This window comes from Phytophthora ramorum, assembly GCF_020800215.1.
Source record: "Phytophthora ramorum isolate Pr-102 chromosome Unknown Phyram_PR-102_s0009, whole genome shotgun sequence".
Taxonomy (NCBI): domain Eukaryota; phylum Oomycota; class Peronosporomycetes; order Peronosporales; family Peronosporaceae; genus Phytophthora; species Phytophthora ramorum.
Window position 1 is genome coordinate 1,771,232 of NW_027150655.1, and position 13,937 is coordinate 1,785,168.

A 13,937-nucleotide genomic window follows, 5' to 3' on the forward strand; every position below is an offset into this window, starting at 1 on the left:
GTGTATTACGAGTTCGATTGCTTGGGCTGCTCTCTATTTGCCAGAATTTGTTGGCGGTACGCCCGCTGTCGGTGCCTCAGGTATTCCTTGCTGCTGTTGTTACTGTGAGGACTAGCACGATGTTGACTGTCTGTGGCATTGGCCGCCTTGTCGAGAGAGTCGTGACGCCACTTGGACAAATTCGCAAGCGTCCAGCTCTCTTTGCCGCGGGAGATAACAGCCTCGGCACGGTCTTCTAGCCCGAAAGCGCAGATTTCCATGGCACTGGGCGTCGTCGCCAATGTGTTTCCGACTGTGGGGGTGGAGACGTCATTTCTAAAGGCCTGTAATCTCTTGGAGGGGGTAGCGCCTTCGTGCTGCACGCTAGAGAGACGCTTGGGTGGGCGAGCTGAGCTCTCCATGAAAAACTTGGTGAAGTCGTCCACGATTAGAATTTGGCGGGAAAACGAGTGATTGGTCGAAGCAGTCGTAAAATACAAAAAAGGCAAATAGGAAAGCTGGCTTGAGCCCAGTAGGGTGGACGTTGACGAATCCAAATACATCTGCGTGCGCTCGTCATCTCTCCACGCAGGTTAATGTAGATTGGGATCGTATCCCAAGTCTCCATCTCCGGCAGCGGGTTCACTTTACCGAACACTTGCTCCTTAGTCCGTCTCAAGAATTTGGATAATTTCAGATCCAAAGCCACCTCACGCGTCCACCAATGTTCATCAGAATTCATCTAGTCACCTGGTCTAAAATGTGAACTGTTTATTCAGGTCGTGTGCTCTAAAAGCAGCACCAGCAGTCGAACGGGCAGTCCTTGGTGTCGCCGCCCTTGCCTATCTGCAGCGAGGACTCCGTGTAAATGGCCAGTCCATCTTCGTCGTAGCGCACTGCACATAGTTATAAAAATGTTAGCGAGGAAGTCACTGCAAAAATGGAGAAGTAGCAATAATGGACGTACCAGGTCGCGGGTCCGGGTTGAGACCCCCGGCAGTGGAGTTCGTGTCTATAATAAACCAGAGAGTTAGACGCCTTCACACTACGCAGCCCACTCAATTGCAGCAACGTACTCTGCGCCTCCAGCTTCTTGATCTGCTGCTGCAGTCGCTCTTTCTCCTTCTTCTCGTGGCGCTCCTCCTCTTTCTTCGCGAGCTTCTGCTGTTCCTCGGCGATGCTCTTCTTTTGCTTTTCGGTCTTCAGCGACGCAAACAAGTCGTCAATTTCACTTGACTTGGCCTTCGTTGCCTTTTTGCCCGTTGCAGCAACAGTCGTAGCAGCTCCAGAACTTTTGCTTTTCTTCTTTTTCTTCTTCTTTGCACCATCAACAGGAGCGATATCATCCACCACCTTCACCGGCCTCTCCTGATTTTGAGCCTTTGGTTTCGCATCAACTGGAGCTGCAGACTTGGCGCTGTCGGTCGTCAGCGTCTTGGAGAACAGGGCTTTCTTCTTTTTGGGCCTCGCTTCGGACTGCACCACTGTAGGCTTTGCATCTGCCTGTAGAAAATAGCACAAACGTGCGTACAGTAGTTAGAACGAGGTTGTTATCTACGTAAATGCCGCTGGCGACGGACGTACAGCGCTGGTGGCCTGCACGCGGCTGCGCTTCCTCTTGTTGGCCATCGGTTTGCGAAAGTGGTCAATAACACGGTAATGCTAAATGCGTATCAAGTTAGGTTCGAATATCAGAACACGGTGTAAAAGGTGGTCGTCGCGTCGTTGATAAAGACAATGCGTCAGACGTGGTAAGCTAAAACTCGATTGCATTGAAGTGCATGGGGGTTCTCCTTCGCTCTCTTCCATCGTATTGCCTAGCAGCACCCGCTCTTCTTCTTCTTCTTTTGGCTCTCGGTCGTGTTGTCGGCCGTGATGGCGATACTGTTGCCCGTGGGCAAGCTGGCCGTCGCGTTCTCCTCGGCCTGAATGGTTTTACGACTCATGAGCTTGTAGATTTCCGTCAGGATGCGCTGGAACGCCGTGTCAACGCCCGTGGCTTCCAGTGCCGACGTCTCGATGAACGCCAGATTGTTCTTCTCCGCGAACGCCATGGCCTCCTCGGTGCTCACCGCGCGCAGATGGCGCAGGTCGCTCTTGTTGCCCACCAACATGATGACCGTGTTGGCATCCGCGTGGTCCCGAAGCTCCTTCAGCCAGCGCTCCACGTTCTCAAAGGTTCCGTGCTTGGTAATGTCGTACACCAGCAGCGCACCTACTGCGCCGCGGTAGTATCTGTCACCATCGACACACAATTCACAATTCCTCATTAGTCTACTGCCAAAGCGGAGGGGCACTCAGTAGCTGGCGTACGCGCTGGTGATGGCTCTATATCGCTCCTGTCCCGCTGTGTCCCAAATCTGCGCCTTGATGGTCTTGCCCTCGGCCACGATGGACTTGGTGGCGAACTCGACGCCGATGGTGCTCTTGGACTCGAGGTTGAACTCGTTGCGCGTGAAGCGGGACAGCAGGTTGGACTTGCCCACGCCCGAGTCTCCGATCAGCACGATCTTGAACAGGTAGTCATACTCGTCCTCGCGCGGCGACGCCATGGCTGCTGCTCCTGTGCTGCTTCGCTCGCAGGGGTTTCTTACAGCAAAGCTCGCCGGAATATCTCTTCTTCTGGCTCGCCGTGTCGTTACAGCCCGGCGGTTAAGCCAGTGTACCGTATGATGTGAAGGTAAGTACGACATCAATGTACTGGTACACTGTACCCGCTCACTGTGGGTATCGATTTAAGTACGATTCTGTTTTGTGTTTGGCTGGCAGGCCGCCATTTTGTGAATCGATTGAAAAGGACCATGGCTACCGAGTTGTTTGAGGATATCTTCGAGGTGCGGCAGCTGAACCCGGACGGCAAGAAGTTCGACAAGGGTACGTAGACTGATACATTGCGTATGTTGGTGCTTTCCCCGTGCTTGTAGCTGCTCTGAGAGAGAAGTTACGACCAACTGACGCTGACTCTGACTGATACAGTGACCCGCGTCGTGTGCAAGGGCGTGTCGTACGAGCTGGAGCTGACGCTGGACGTCAACTCGGAGGTCTACCGCTTGCGCCAGAACGAGAAGTTTACGCTGGCGCTCGTCAGCACGCTGGACCTGGAGGGCAAGCCGGACGACGGCACTTTCAACCAGTCGGGCAAGGTGCGCAGCAGTGGATTTGGCTGGCTGTTGAGCTGGCAATGGGTTGACCTTGTTGTTATTTGTGCTGTTTTTTTTTTATTATGCCGCAGCCGACGCTGCTGGACCGCTACGACTACGGAATGTACGGCAAGGTGTTCCAATACGACCATGAAGGCGGCAATATGGTGGCCATCTACGCCAGCTTCGGCGGCCTGCTCATGTGTCTGCGTGGCGAACAGCGCCATCTGCACATGATTCACAACGACACACGGATCTACTGTCTGCTTCGGAAACAGTAAACGAAGAGTGTGGGGAGGCTGCAACGATGCTATCACCAGTCGCACCTGAGATGACAGCGAACAGATTGGCAGACACCGACAGCTTAAGAGGAGCAGGATATAGACGGCGCGTGACTGGGCAGAGAATGACATGCAGCAAGAGCTGCCATGCCGTGTCAATCGACGCCACGTCGCCACTCTAGCGACAAATACAGCATGCTTTTCGTTTTCTTTGCCTTTTATGTTAAGGGGGTTGATTTCCTGCACGCTAGTGTCACAGACAGCGAGTTCACAGCACCAGCACTAGCAGCTCAGCCTGTCAGCCTGTCAGTTGATCGCCGACTCGGACACTAACCACCTACTTCTCGTTCGCCACCTCGCGCATCTTTTTGTAGTACTCCTCGCGAGTCACAGCCTGCGGCGGGTACTGAATGTATCTCCACTGCCACCACATCCGCAAGTCAGAACTCCTTGTCTCCATTGTAAGGTGTCAAACACCGACTCACCCTGCTGATGATGAAGTTGATGCAGTCCGGCTGCGCGTAGATGCACGTGGCGACGATCGGGACTGCACAACAACAAGAGCAATACAATAATTAGTACTCTACCTCTTCCCGCCATTGATAGCCAACCACGCACTGGTGATGTACACGCCAATGCGCGCGATCTCCCACTTGGCGCTCGGCATTCTGGTGTTCTTGATGCTCGTCCGTTCCAGGTGTGAGGAGAGCAGCCGCACAAGGTCTCCTGGTGTGCACCACATGCAATATCAGTACCGTAATCCCCAGTATGATGAATCGCAGTTTTATGCGACACGAACTGTAACCGTTATCACATCGTTAGGTAGTTAGCGATTTGGCTTCAAGGGACGCAGAGCGCAATGCAGCGAGCAGCTCCGTACGCTGCGCCGACCCCTCGCGGCAAGACCAGCGCACTGGAAAGCTCGGAAGACAATGGTGTATATGCGCATGCGTACCGCAGAGGCAGCCCCGTGAAGTCGCGGTCTGCTAGCGACGCCGCGTTGCTGGGAACGGACTACGACCACGTCGACCCCAGTGACGACGAAGGTGACGACCTGATGGGCGACCTGGATGAGGCGGCAACCTACGCGGCGTTCATGCAGGAGCAGGCGGAGATGAGAGCACGTTTTACCTTCAAAGATGAGACGCGGAAGACGCTCGGGGACAAATTCATCGCTGCCATGCGCCGAAAGCGCCGCATGCTCGGGCGCAACGAAAACCTGCGCTTCCGCGAGCTGTACAAGCCGCCAGAGCCCATCGCAGTGCTGCTCGTGATCGTAGTCGCCACCTCGGTGACGCTCATCCTGACCAAGTCCTGGCCATTCTACTAGATTTACAGATGCAGTATATATATTCGCTGGCTGTTGAAGAGGAAAAGACCCATCGTTCTCATTAGTATAGGATAGCAATTAGCTTTGCAAGGCATTTTGATTTTTCACTTCGTGGCGGGTTTCTTTGGCTGGCGACGCTTGAGGTGCCTCTCAGTAAATTGTATCATGATGCTGACGCGGCTGGAGGATTTGGGCGTGACTGTAGAAGAAGTGAACTGTGGTCGGTTGGAGGCCGGGTCACCGCGTGATGTTGTCACGTGGACGCCGCTGCAGTATGCGTGTGCGCTGGGAGATGCTGAGTTGGTGTCGGAACTAATTGCTGCGAACTCGGAGGCAGTTAATGCGCTGGGCAACGTAGGTCGTATTCGTAGTTAGTAGATACTGTGGTGATTATGGTTGACCTCCTTGCTGGCTTGTGCTTTCAGACGAAGTACGCGTACTCGCCACTACATATCGCTGTGCGCTTTGAGCATGAAGCAATTGTCAAGCTTTTGCTTGCAGCGTCGCCTTCTTCCAAAGTGAATGCCGCCGACAACCTAGTGCGTGCTATAGATCTTGTCGATTTTGACGGTTCACACAGTAACACGCTGAAATGGTTTGTGGACGACAGGTGGGGTGCAGCCCACTGCACTTGGCGACCCTGCAAGGCAATCGCACAATAGTGAAGCTTTTGCTGAACCACGACGACATCCAGCAGCTTGAGACTAAGGTATGCCAGTAGTGCTATGTCTGGAACTGCATTGAGATACTCATAAATCTCCTCGGTTTGACCAGAATGGGACGACGCCAGTCGAGCTGGCGGCAGAGCTTGAGCTCTGTGATATGCATGCTTTTCTGGTGGACCATGCAACCCGTGCTGCTGGCCGAGCACAACTTTCTAGCTGGTTGGCGAGCATTGGGCTAGTGGAATACGCACATACATTCTTCGGTGAGGGTTTCGAGGATGCTAACTTCCTCCTGGGCACTGGTGGACTCGATAACAAGACGCTGGATGCCATGCATATCCAGAAAGCAGGCCATCGAGCCAAACTACAGAGCTTGTACCAGCTCAAAGAATTCCTGCATGTCGAGTCCGAAAAGGGAGGAGATTCAGAGGGCTCTGAGGAGGAGGAAAGCAGCTCAAGTGGGGACGACTCCGACGAAGAAGAGTCGGGATCGGACGATGACGACGATTCTGGGTCCGACGAGAGCTCCTAAAACTGATAAAGGTTGCCACGGTGAGAAGCGGTTCGAGTTCGCAATTAAACTTGATTCACGCGGGAGGTTTGAACGATGTCTCGCTTTGCTGAGTCTGTTGTGGGCGTTTACTCTCACGAGCTAAGTGTACTGTTGATAGCAGCAACCGTAGTGTTGTAGAGCACTGTCGGGTCAGGTGGAGTGACTTCGTCTGGAACGTAGAAGGTGGTGTCGTTGGGGTTCATAGACTTGTAGCCTACGATGCCGGCGATTCCAACTATGACAAGGAACGTAAAGAGCAGAATGACTCTGTCTGTGGCCATTCGCCGCGCGAAGGAGCGGATGAGCTTGTCAGCACGCTGCAAACTGTCCTCGATGCCCATGACGGCGTCTGTGATCTCAACAATATGCTCACGCTGACCGCGCAGCACTTCCGCCGTGGCTGCCGCGACATCTTTTGACTGCTCGACCATTTTTGCTGTGCTCATGAGACTTTGCTCTGTCTTCGATTGGATGTCCACCGTTTTATCGAGCAAGTCCTTATTGCCCAGACCATTTGTGTTCCGAGCCCCCGCCGCACTTGCCGCCGGACGATCGCCAAACAGCCCATTGCGTTCTTGCTCAGCTTTAGCCCAGCGGAATTCGCTGGAAAGCTCTTCAACGCGGGCGCAGTGCTCCTCAAATTTCTGTTGTTTTGCACGACAATCATCGACAAACTTCAGCCATGGCGATTAGCAAGGCAGCAATAGTCTGTGTGGCTACGAACCTCACGAAATGCAGCGACTTGATCTCGCGGAGCTTGTCGTAGTGCTAACTGAAACCCTTTCTTGAGCTCTACCATCTCCTTTAGCTTCACTTCGGCCATCGCGAGCATCTACACATCCACAGCGTGTTAATCAGTGTGTCGTATTCGTAGCTTGTCTGTCTCGTCGCTTGTCGTACCTCGGGTCGAACGCCAGGCGGCGCCTTGGCCACTTTGCCCATGAGGTCGTTTAGCTTCTCGATTGCATCGCTCAAGTCTGCATCGTAGTAGCTGATCTCCGACATGTTCGTGCTCTTGATAAACTACTCGAGCGTTGATGAGACTTGTTGTACAACTTCAATTGAGCGCCTTGTTACACTGTGGAATCAATCGCGGATGGTACTTCTGTGTCGAGTTACAGTCAACCGCTCGCTGCTCGTAGCGTGTTGCCTGAAGTTACCAGTCCTGTTGTCCTCGCCGGCAGGTCCGTTTCAGCAGTTGATGCAGCTCTGCGTTTCGGCTTTTCTTGTCAAACGTTGCATGGTTCCGACCAAAATAACGAACGAGCACCGTCAATCAATCAATTGCTGTCCTGCATCCTCGCTCTCGCACAAACCAAACAAACAACTTCCTCTTCCTGTAGGTAGCACGCAAACTCCAACTTCGTAGCTGAAGCGTCTAAGGTTACATTGCCATTCTCTCTCCGCGTCGGTTATCGCTGTTTCTCATGTTTCTCACCACCGCCGCTTGACGTTTCGCCATTCTTCCTCTTGCACCTCGTCTAACCCCAACTCCGCTTCAAGCTGAGGTCAAGTGCAGCTCCTCTCTATCCTCGGCCCAGGTTCAATCAACCCGGGAAGCGTAGGTCCTTCCTATAATTAAGGAGGGCAGCAACACTGTCACCCTATATAACAAACACAAGCCGCACCGTCCGTCCCGCTTAGAACGACGGCGGCGCCAGCTTCTGCTCGTCCAGCTCCGGGTTGCCCATCATGTCACCGGCCATGCCCTGGTCGGGCTGCGGCGCGAACCACTCATTCACCATGATGCTCACACCCTCAATGGCGGCCAGCAGCACGCCACCAATGAGCGCTTGTCCCGCGGCGGCGCGAGGCCCAGCGCGAGCCGCTAGAGCGCCACCGGTGGCCGCACCGGCCAGGATGGAGTTCCACGGATCTTCCTTCCGCCGTAGCGCCTCGAAGGAGCAATCGAAGCTCGAGAAGAGCAGTCCCCAGACGGCGAAGCCGCCGGCCAGCACGGGCGTGCGCATCTTGGCGTTGTAGATGGCGCCGCGGAAGCGCTGGCCCGACGGCGAGTTGCGCGCTCCCTTGAACGTGTACCAGCCGCTGCCGAACACGGCGCCCAGCACGAAACCTCCGCCCGCGTCCTCCACGATGCGGAAGGGGCACGGCTCGCGCTCCATCTTATCGGCAGGTCGCTTCTTGGTCGCTTGATGCACAGCAAGCGGACGCTCGCCTTGCTACGGTCTCCTTTGGGAATGCACGGGCCAGCAACAGCCAAACAACAGTGGGGCAACCGGTATACCGGATTTTAATGAAGTATTCACGGTATGTGGGCACTCCAGTGAGGGATAATCCCCGTCTGAGTGACCCAACCGGGGGGAAGAAATCTTCGCTCAAAGATCGAGCCAAACAGGAACCTCCAAGACCGAGCACCATGTCGCGCAGTATGCCGGAGGCCGTGGCGTGGACCACGAGCGGAGACGCCAAGCTGGGGCTCAAGGATGTGCAGGCTGCGGGTGTGCACGAACAGCGCGCCAACTGGGAGCCCTACGACTTCAACGGCGGCACGGTGCTGGCCATCGCAGGCGAGGATTTTGTGGTCGTGGCGGGGGACACGCGTCTGAGCACAGGCTACTCGGTGCTGAGCCGCGACGAGAGTAAACTGCACGAGCTCACGCCCACGACGGTGCTGGGCTGCCCCGGCTCGCACAACGACGTCATCCAGCTGCGCGGCGTGCTGAGCATCCGCGCGCAGATGTACCAGCACGACAACGAGGCGCCCATGAGCTCGAGCGCCATGTCGCAGCTACTCATGAATACGCTGTACTCGCGCCGTTTCTTCCCGTACTACGCCTTCTGCATCCTGGGTGGCATCGACGAGGAGGGCAAGGGAGCCGTGTACACGTACGACGCCATCGGTTCGTACGACCGCGTGACGCGCGCGGCGCAGGGCTCTGGCGGCCACTTGATGATCCCACTGCTGGACAACCTGGTGGAGCACGACTCCCGCTCGGACCCTAAGAAGAAGCTCACGCTGCAGGAGACCAAGGACATCATCAAGGACGCCTTCATTACGGCTGGAGAAGTGAGTTTGAACGACGTGGTGGGGTACTTAACCAGTTACTGACCTTTTCTATGTGATTTTTTGCTTGCAGAGAGATATTTACACGGGCGACAGCGTGGAGATCTTGACCATCAAGGCTTCAGGCATTACCAGGGAGATGTTCGCGCTCAAGAAGGACTAGAGCTTGCCGTGCAGATGACGGAGCGTTGCCCGCTAACTAGCTACGTATCAACCATCCGACCTCTTTGCAACACAAAAACCGTCGGGTTCTAGCACAATTTAGCTCAGTATACCTCTCCTTGTCATTGACTCCACCACGTCTCTCTCCAACCTCTAACTCTCGCGGTTCTTGAGCGCCAACTGACGCACCTTGCGCTTGTACAGCTCCGGGTCGTTCTTGAGGTCCATGTACGGCTCACGCTGCGCCGGGTCGGCCATGTTGGGCTGGTCCAGCAGGTCCTGCACGCCCTTAAGGATCTGCTTGATGGTCACGCTGGGCTTCCAGTCCTTGTCCTCGTTCAGGATACTCAGACACACAGTGCCCGACGGGTACACGTTAGGGTGGTACAGCGGTGGCGTGAACTTGACGAGCGGCGGCTTGCTCGGGTAGTCCTCTGAGAACGACAGCGACATCTTGAATACACCGCCCTCCCAATCTGTGCCTGCCTTGCCCGGGATGCCGGCGTGCCACATCATGAGGTTGAGCGAGCCGTCGTCGCTGGCGATGGGCCGCGCCCAGAAGCCCGCCGGGTGGTCTCGCCGCCAGTTCTTGCGCTCTTGCCGCAGTCGCTGCACCGAGATCGAGTCGTCACTCATCGCCTCCAGTTCCCGCTTTGGACTCGTCAATAGAAATGGCTCAACAGAGCGGACGCAGCGCTCTGTCCAGATTAAATAGTCGTGTATGGTGCGTTCATGGTGAGAGAAAGAGACATATTACATGGGACAACTGGATTCTAGTGTGTGGGCTGCGTGGTACTACGTGATGAATAAGTACGCACGACGCGAAACGACGCGGAAGGCGTATCCATCAGCGAGACCGAGCGACCATGGACACCAACGAGGTGCTGTTTTGTTTGTTAATGCTACGCTGAGTGTTGATGGCTAATGAGTGATGTGAGTTACAGAGTGAATTCTCGCAGGAGGACGTGCTGCCCATTGCCAAGACGGTACCAACAGCACTGTGCGTTGCAGGGGGCCCTCTCGTGTCATACCTGACAGAACTTTTGCGATTTTTGCTGCAGGCAATCGAGTCTGCGTTGAAGGACACAGTGTACAATCGGAAGAAGGTGATGGATTGGAGCAACACGTTGGTGGCGAGTGTACTCACGGGGCTGCAGAACCTCAACAAGCCCTTCAAGTACGCGGTCACGTGCCTCATCATGCAGAAGACTGGTGCTGGGATGACGACGGCTGCCGCCTGCTTCTGGGACCCAACCATGGACGGATACTGCACGGTGCTGTGGGAGAACAGCACCATCTACTGCATCGTGACAGTCTACGGTGCTGCGATCTCCCCCTCTGCTACCAAACTCGAGCATTGACGGGTTCGAAGTACATGTATTCATCCAGACACTCTTTCTACTTGATTGGCGGCCAAACGTTCTACAGCTAGGCGATTGCCAGTTTTAAGGCTGCAAGACAACCCTGGGCTGCATCCTTGGTCTGAGCCTTCCCACTGTGAGCTGCCAGCTTCTGCTTGAGCGAGGAACTGTGCTGCTTGACCTCCTCGATGAACTTGATCCGCTCTTCGGCCTTCTCCTCGTCCTTTGCGGCATCGAAAAGCACCTCCAGCATATTCTGCATTGCGAACAACGCACGGTGCAATGTTTCCACGTTGGAGCCTTGCTCGATGATGGTGGCAAAAGCCTTGAGTCCACCCTGGCGCATGAGGAGCCAACTAACCTGCGGAGCCTGGGACACCATGGCCAACGCGCCCCCAGCAGCACGCGCCGTCTCAAAGTCTTCGGCTTCATCCTCCAGAGACGCAAACGCGACCCAAAGGCGCACCTTCTCTTCGTTCATGAAGACTTGCTCGATCACCTTGTCGTTCGGAAGCAGATTGCAGATCGACTCGGTGGCCGCTCGACGAACAAGCTCATGCTCCGAGAACTGAAGGTACTGCAGCGTAGAAAGCCCCTGAGGCTCTCCCACGATCCGCGCCTTCGTCTCCTCCGACACGGTTGCGATATTCGTAAGCGCCATGAGAGCCTCGAACTGCAGCAGCTGCGTTTCGCCCTTGCACAGGTCTAGCAGCGGCCGAATCGACGAGAAAAGCGACGACGACGGGATCAAGGTCGGGTTCGTACTGATCAGAATCTTGGCCAGTGCCTGGCCTGCAGCGTTAGAGATCTTGGTCCCGTGAATCTGCGACGGAGCCTTGCCTCCCTTGTTCTTCGCAACTGCGATGTGGTGCAGCGCTAACGGAATCAGGGCCTGGAAGACACCGCATTGCACAAGGTTGCCACGCACCGATGGAGCTTCGGCCGCGTGCAGTGCGCTAAGTGTTGCCATTTCCATGATATTTTCCGACTTGGTAGCCGACAACTTCAGAAGCTGCACCAACGTAGTCAGCACGTCACGCGATGCAGCGAGCTTAGCTACACGTGCCACGACGTGCTCGGGGGTATCACCGTCTTCAAGAACGGACTTCTGCTTCAACGCCTTCTGCAGCTCTTCGTACTGGTCTGCGGTCATTTCCATGCCCTCCATTTGCTTCCGCTTAATAGCAGCCTCGGACGTTAGAACGTGATGCAAAATGTATCCGATGCCGTAGTAAACGTTCGACCGGAAGCCAACGCCTCCAGACGCCGAGTCCTTCGCGCTAGGAAACTCGACCCGGAACACGCTGGTCACAGCCCCTGCGTGTTTTACAAAGGCATCCTTCACGGGGGTGTACGTGATCAAGTACGATAACGCCTCAATGCCACGCTCTTTCGGAGAAACGCCACTCCAGAACAACTGAGCTCTCGGCACCTTCGTTTTGTCATTGTCCTGCTTTGCCTTTTCCTCTGCTCTGTGCTTGCTTTCGACAGCCTCAGCACTAGCAAGCACTTCGAACACGCTGTCCATGAGAAACTGGCCATCCGCAGACGGCATTTCCAACGTCTTCTCCACAATGCCAAGCTTCACCTGAATGCTCAGAGCACTGGCGCGTAGCATCAAATCATCTTCGTCGTCTAGCGATGCTTGGAGCATGCGGTAGATCTCGATTCTCAGGGCTGGTGGGACACAAGCAGGACCATGTTCCACCCCGCAAATGCTCGCAACACAGTCGACCCAAATTTCCTGCAATTGCCGCGTCTGTGTCTTTTCATCGTCAAACGTACGCGATGCAGTTAAGAACTCGTGCAGTCGGGAGAGGAACGCAGTACCATCATTTCCAGTTTGCTGCACAGCCCAAAGCCCAAGCTTCGCGTTTGAAAGGAAGAGAGCCGAAAGTAGCAGACAAGATGTAGAGCCTTGAGCAAGCTGTGTGCGGTTGGTGGGACGGGCAGCTAGCACAGGAGACACACACCAGTCCCGCACCATTTTCTTCAGCATCGTGTCATCGCCCTCAAAATGCGCCAGGCATTGTGTAAAGACCAGCGGAAGCCGACTCAACAAAACGGCCGTCAGGTCCGAGCTCGGAGCGGTAGCAGAGGCGCTTCCGGAATCATGCCCAGGCAGAGCGCTGGATGCGGTGGTGTGGAGCAGCGAGAAGATCCCCAATTCCTGAGCCAGCGTCGCAAATCGTGCCTTTATTTGCTGAGCAGCACTATCCTCTTTGTTCGGTGCCACCGAGGTCTGGCCGCTCAGCACAGAGATAAAGTGGAGCAGTCCATCAAGCGCCGCAATTTGGAGTACGCGTTCACGACTACGCAACCCATCTAGCATTCCACCTAGTACACGACGCACACACGCATCGTCGTCCGACTTGGCGGCAATCAGCAGATACTTGAAAATGAACGCCGACAGTCGAATAATCGCCTTCCGACCTCTCACGGGCATCTGTTTAGATTCGTCCGCGGCGTTCGTCTCATACTCCAACGCCACCTGCATGTGTAGCAGCTCCAGCAGACTCTCCAACGCTCCATTATTCGTCTCGAATGTCGCCTCCGCCAGCTGCATCGATGCTGAGGCCAGAATGGACTGCAACGACACCACGTGCGACAAGATCTCCATCACCGCCGTCTCTTCCTCACTCTCCGCCAGCTCCACAAGCCTCACCGCCGCTCTCCAGAGCACCTGCAGTCCTTCTCTCTTCACAATCTCCTCGGGCAAGCTCGTCAACTCCGTCACGCTCTTCATCTCGAGGTACTGCAGCGCCTCCACCGTCTTCTCCTGCCCTTGTGCCACCTGCTTCACCGTTGCAGCTCCATTATCCCCATGCACTCCCGCCACAATCGTGTCCAGCGCCTTCTGTACGCCATGGACATCCTCCCTCATCCTCTCCTGGATCTTACGGGCCAATGCAGCCGCCGCCTTGTTGCTCGGCGCGTACTGCAGCACCAAATGGACGTCCTTGAAAGCTTGCGTCATGTTGCCCAGCCCCATGTGCGCCTGCGCTCTTCTGTAGCGCGCCTTGGAGTTGTTTGGCTCTAGACCCAGCGCCAGTGTGCAGTCCTTCTCGGCGCCGGTAAAGTCTTGGATCTGCAGTAAACAGGCGGCGCGATTGCTCAAGAGCAGCACGCGCTGCGCCTCCACAGCCTTGATCTCGTCGACAGAGCCGTCAGAAGACGGCGGAGCAGCTGACAGACCTTCCGTGTACTTGTCCACGGCGGATTGAAAGTCCTTGGCGCTGAAGAACGCGTTGCCGGCGGCGCGCAGCGCCTCCATCGTGCTCGCCATCGTTTATTTGGGAGAAAAATATGAGATGGATACATCCATGTGGAATACGTAAGATATTATGGATGTAAGGGTATGCGGAATGATGGGATTTGAATCGCGTGGGCGAGGATGAATTGCACTCCGATTTTGCGCCCCTCAAGCGACAGGAAAGCGAG

The 13,937-nt window shown here is 55.4% G+C and overlaps 12 protein-coding genes across 12 annotated transcripts; 5 read left to right on the top strand and 7 right to left on the bottom strand.

Moving 5' to 3' along the window:
- Window positions 1–5: 5 nt before the first annotated feature.
- Window positions 6–401, bottom strand: KRP23_10257 (uncharacterized protein; the record flags this gene model as incomplete). The annotated part of the gene is made up of 1 exon (XM_067880685.1): window positions 6–401. The coding sequence occupies one exon, from the start codon at window positions 399–401 to the stop codon at window positions 6–8; it is 396 nt and encodes a 131-aa protein (XP_067742087.1).
- Window positions 402–768: 367 nt separating this feature from the next.
- KRP23_10258 (uncharacterized protein) lies at window positions 769–1,608 on the bottom strand (the record flags this gene model as incomplete). Its single annotated transcript, XM_067880686.1, has 4 exons — window positions 769–875; window positions 947–991; window positions 1,056–1,482; window positions 1,564–1,608. 4 exons carry the CDS (start codon window positions 1,606–1,608, stop codon window positions 769–771), a joined length of 624 nt encoding a protein of 207 aa, XP_067742088.1.
- A 188-nt stretch (window positions 1,609–1,796) lies between these two features.
- On the bottom strand, window positions 1,797–2,531 carry KRP23_10259 (Ras-related protein Rab-11B; the record flags this gene model as incomplete). The annotated part of the gene is made up of 2 exons (XM_067880687.1): window positions 1,797–2,214; window positions 2,293–2,531. 2 exons carry the CDS (start codon window positions 2,529–2,531, stop codon window positions 1,797–1,799), a joined length of 657 nt encoding a protein of 218 aa, XP_067742089.1.
- A 249-nt stretch (window positions 2,532–2,780) lies between these two features.
- KRP23_10260 (DNA-directed RNA polymerases I, II, and III subunit rpabc3) lies at window positions 2,781–3,400 on the top strand (the record flags this gene model as incomplete). Its single annotated transcript, XM_067880688.1, has 3 exons — window positions 2,781–2,853; window positions 2,956–3,122; window positions 3,212–3,400. 3 exons carry the CDS (start codon window positions 2,781–2,783, stop codon window positions 3,398–3,400), a joined length of 429 nt encoding a protein of 142 aa, XP_067742090.1.
- An 859-nt stretch (window positions 3,401–4,259) lies between these two features.
- KRP23_10261 (uncharacterized protein) lies at window positions 4,260–4,730 on the top strand (the record flags this gene model as incomplete). The annotated part of the gene is made up of 1 exon (XM_067880689.1): window positions 4,260–4,730. One exon carries the CDS (start codon window positions 4,260–4,262, stop codon window positions 4,728–4,730), a length of 471 nt encoding a protein of 156 aa, XP_067742091.1.
- Window positions 4,731–4,895: 165 nt separating this feature from the next.
- On the top strand, window positions 4,896–5,927 carry KRP23_10262 (Alpha-latrocrustotoxin-Lt1a; the record flags this gene model as incomplete). The annotated part of the gene is made up of 4 exons (XM_067880690.1): window positions 4,896–5,084; window positions 5,156–5,269; window positions 5,341–5,439; window positions 5,505–5,927. 4 exons carry the CDS (start codon window positions 4,896–4,898, stop codon window positions 5,925–5,927), a joined length of 825 nt encoding a protein of 274 aa, XP_067742092.1.
- A 113-nt stretch (window positions 5,928–6,040) lies between these two features.
- On the bottom strand, window positions 6,041–6,953 carry KRP23_10263 (putative plant SNARE 12; the record flags this gene model as incomplete). Its single annotated transcript, XM_067880691.1, has 3 exons — window positions 6,041–6,592; window positions 6,673–6,780; window positions 6,849–6,953. 3 exons carry the CDS (start codon window positions 6,951–6,953, stop codon window positions 6,041–6,043), a joined length of 765 nt encoding a protein of 254 aa, XP_067742093.1.
- A 635-nt stretch (window positions 6,954–7,588) lies between these two features.
- On the bottom strand, window positions 7,589–8,071 carry KRP23_10264 (Mitochondrial import inner membrane translocase subunit TIM17-2; the record flags this gene model as incomplete). The annotated part of the gene is made up of 1 exon (XM_067880692.1): window positions 7,589–8,071. One exon carries the CDS (start codon window positions 8,069–8,071, stop codon window positions 7,589–7,591), a length of 483 nt encoding a protein of 160 aa, XP_067742094.1.
- A 254-nt stretch (window positions 8,072–8,325) lies between these two features.
- On the top strand, window positions 8,326–9,136 carry KRP23_10265 (Proteasome subunit beta type-1; the record flags this gene model as incomplete). Its single annotated transcript, XM_067880693.1, has 2 exons — window positions 8,326–8,976; window positions 9,047–9,136. The coding sequence occupies 2 exons, from the start codon at window positions 8,326–8,328 to the stop codon at window positions 9,134–9,136; spliced, it is 741 nt and encodes a 246-aa protein (XP_067742095.1).
- A 152-nt stretch (window positions 9,137–9,288) lies between these two features.
- On the bottom strand, window positions 9,289–9,771 carry KRP23_10266 (SUMO-conjugating enzyme ubc9; the record flags this gene model as incomplete). Its single annotated transcript, XM_067880694.1, has 1 exon — window positions 9,289–9,771. The coding sequence occupies one exon, from the start codon at window positions 9,769–9,771 to the stop codon at window positions 9,289–9,291; it is 483 nt and encodes a 160-aa protein (XP_067742096.1).
- Window positions 9,772–10,001: 230 nt separating this feature from the next.
- On the top strand, window positions 10,002–10,496 carry KRP23_10267 (Dynein light chain Tctex-type 1; the record flags this gene model as incomplete). The annotated part of the gene is made up of 3 exons (XM_067880696.1): window positions 10,002–10,016; window positions 10,080–10,121; window positions 10,197–10,496. The coding sequence occupies 3 exons, from the start codon at window positions 10,002–10,004 to the stop codon at window positions 10,494–10,496; spliced, it is 357 nt and encodes a 118-aa protein (XP_067742097.1).
- Window positions 10,497–10,563: 67 nt separating this feature from the next.
- Window positions 10,564–13,782, bottom strand: KRP23_10268 (Protein unc-45-like protein A; the record flags this gene model as incomplete). The annotated part of the gene is made up of 1 exon (XM_067880697.1): window positions 10,564–13,782. One exon carries the CDS (start codon window positions 13,780–13,782, stop codon window positions 10,564–10,566), a length of 3,219 nt encoding a protein of 1,072 aa, XP_067742098.1.
- Between the last annotated feature and the right edge of the window lie 155 nt (window positions 13,783–13,937).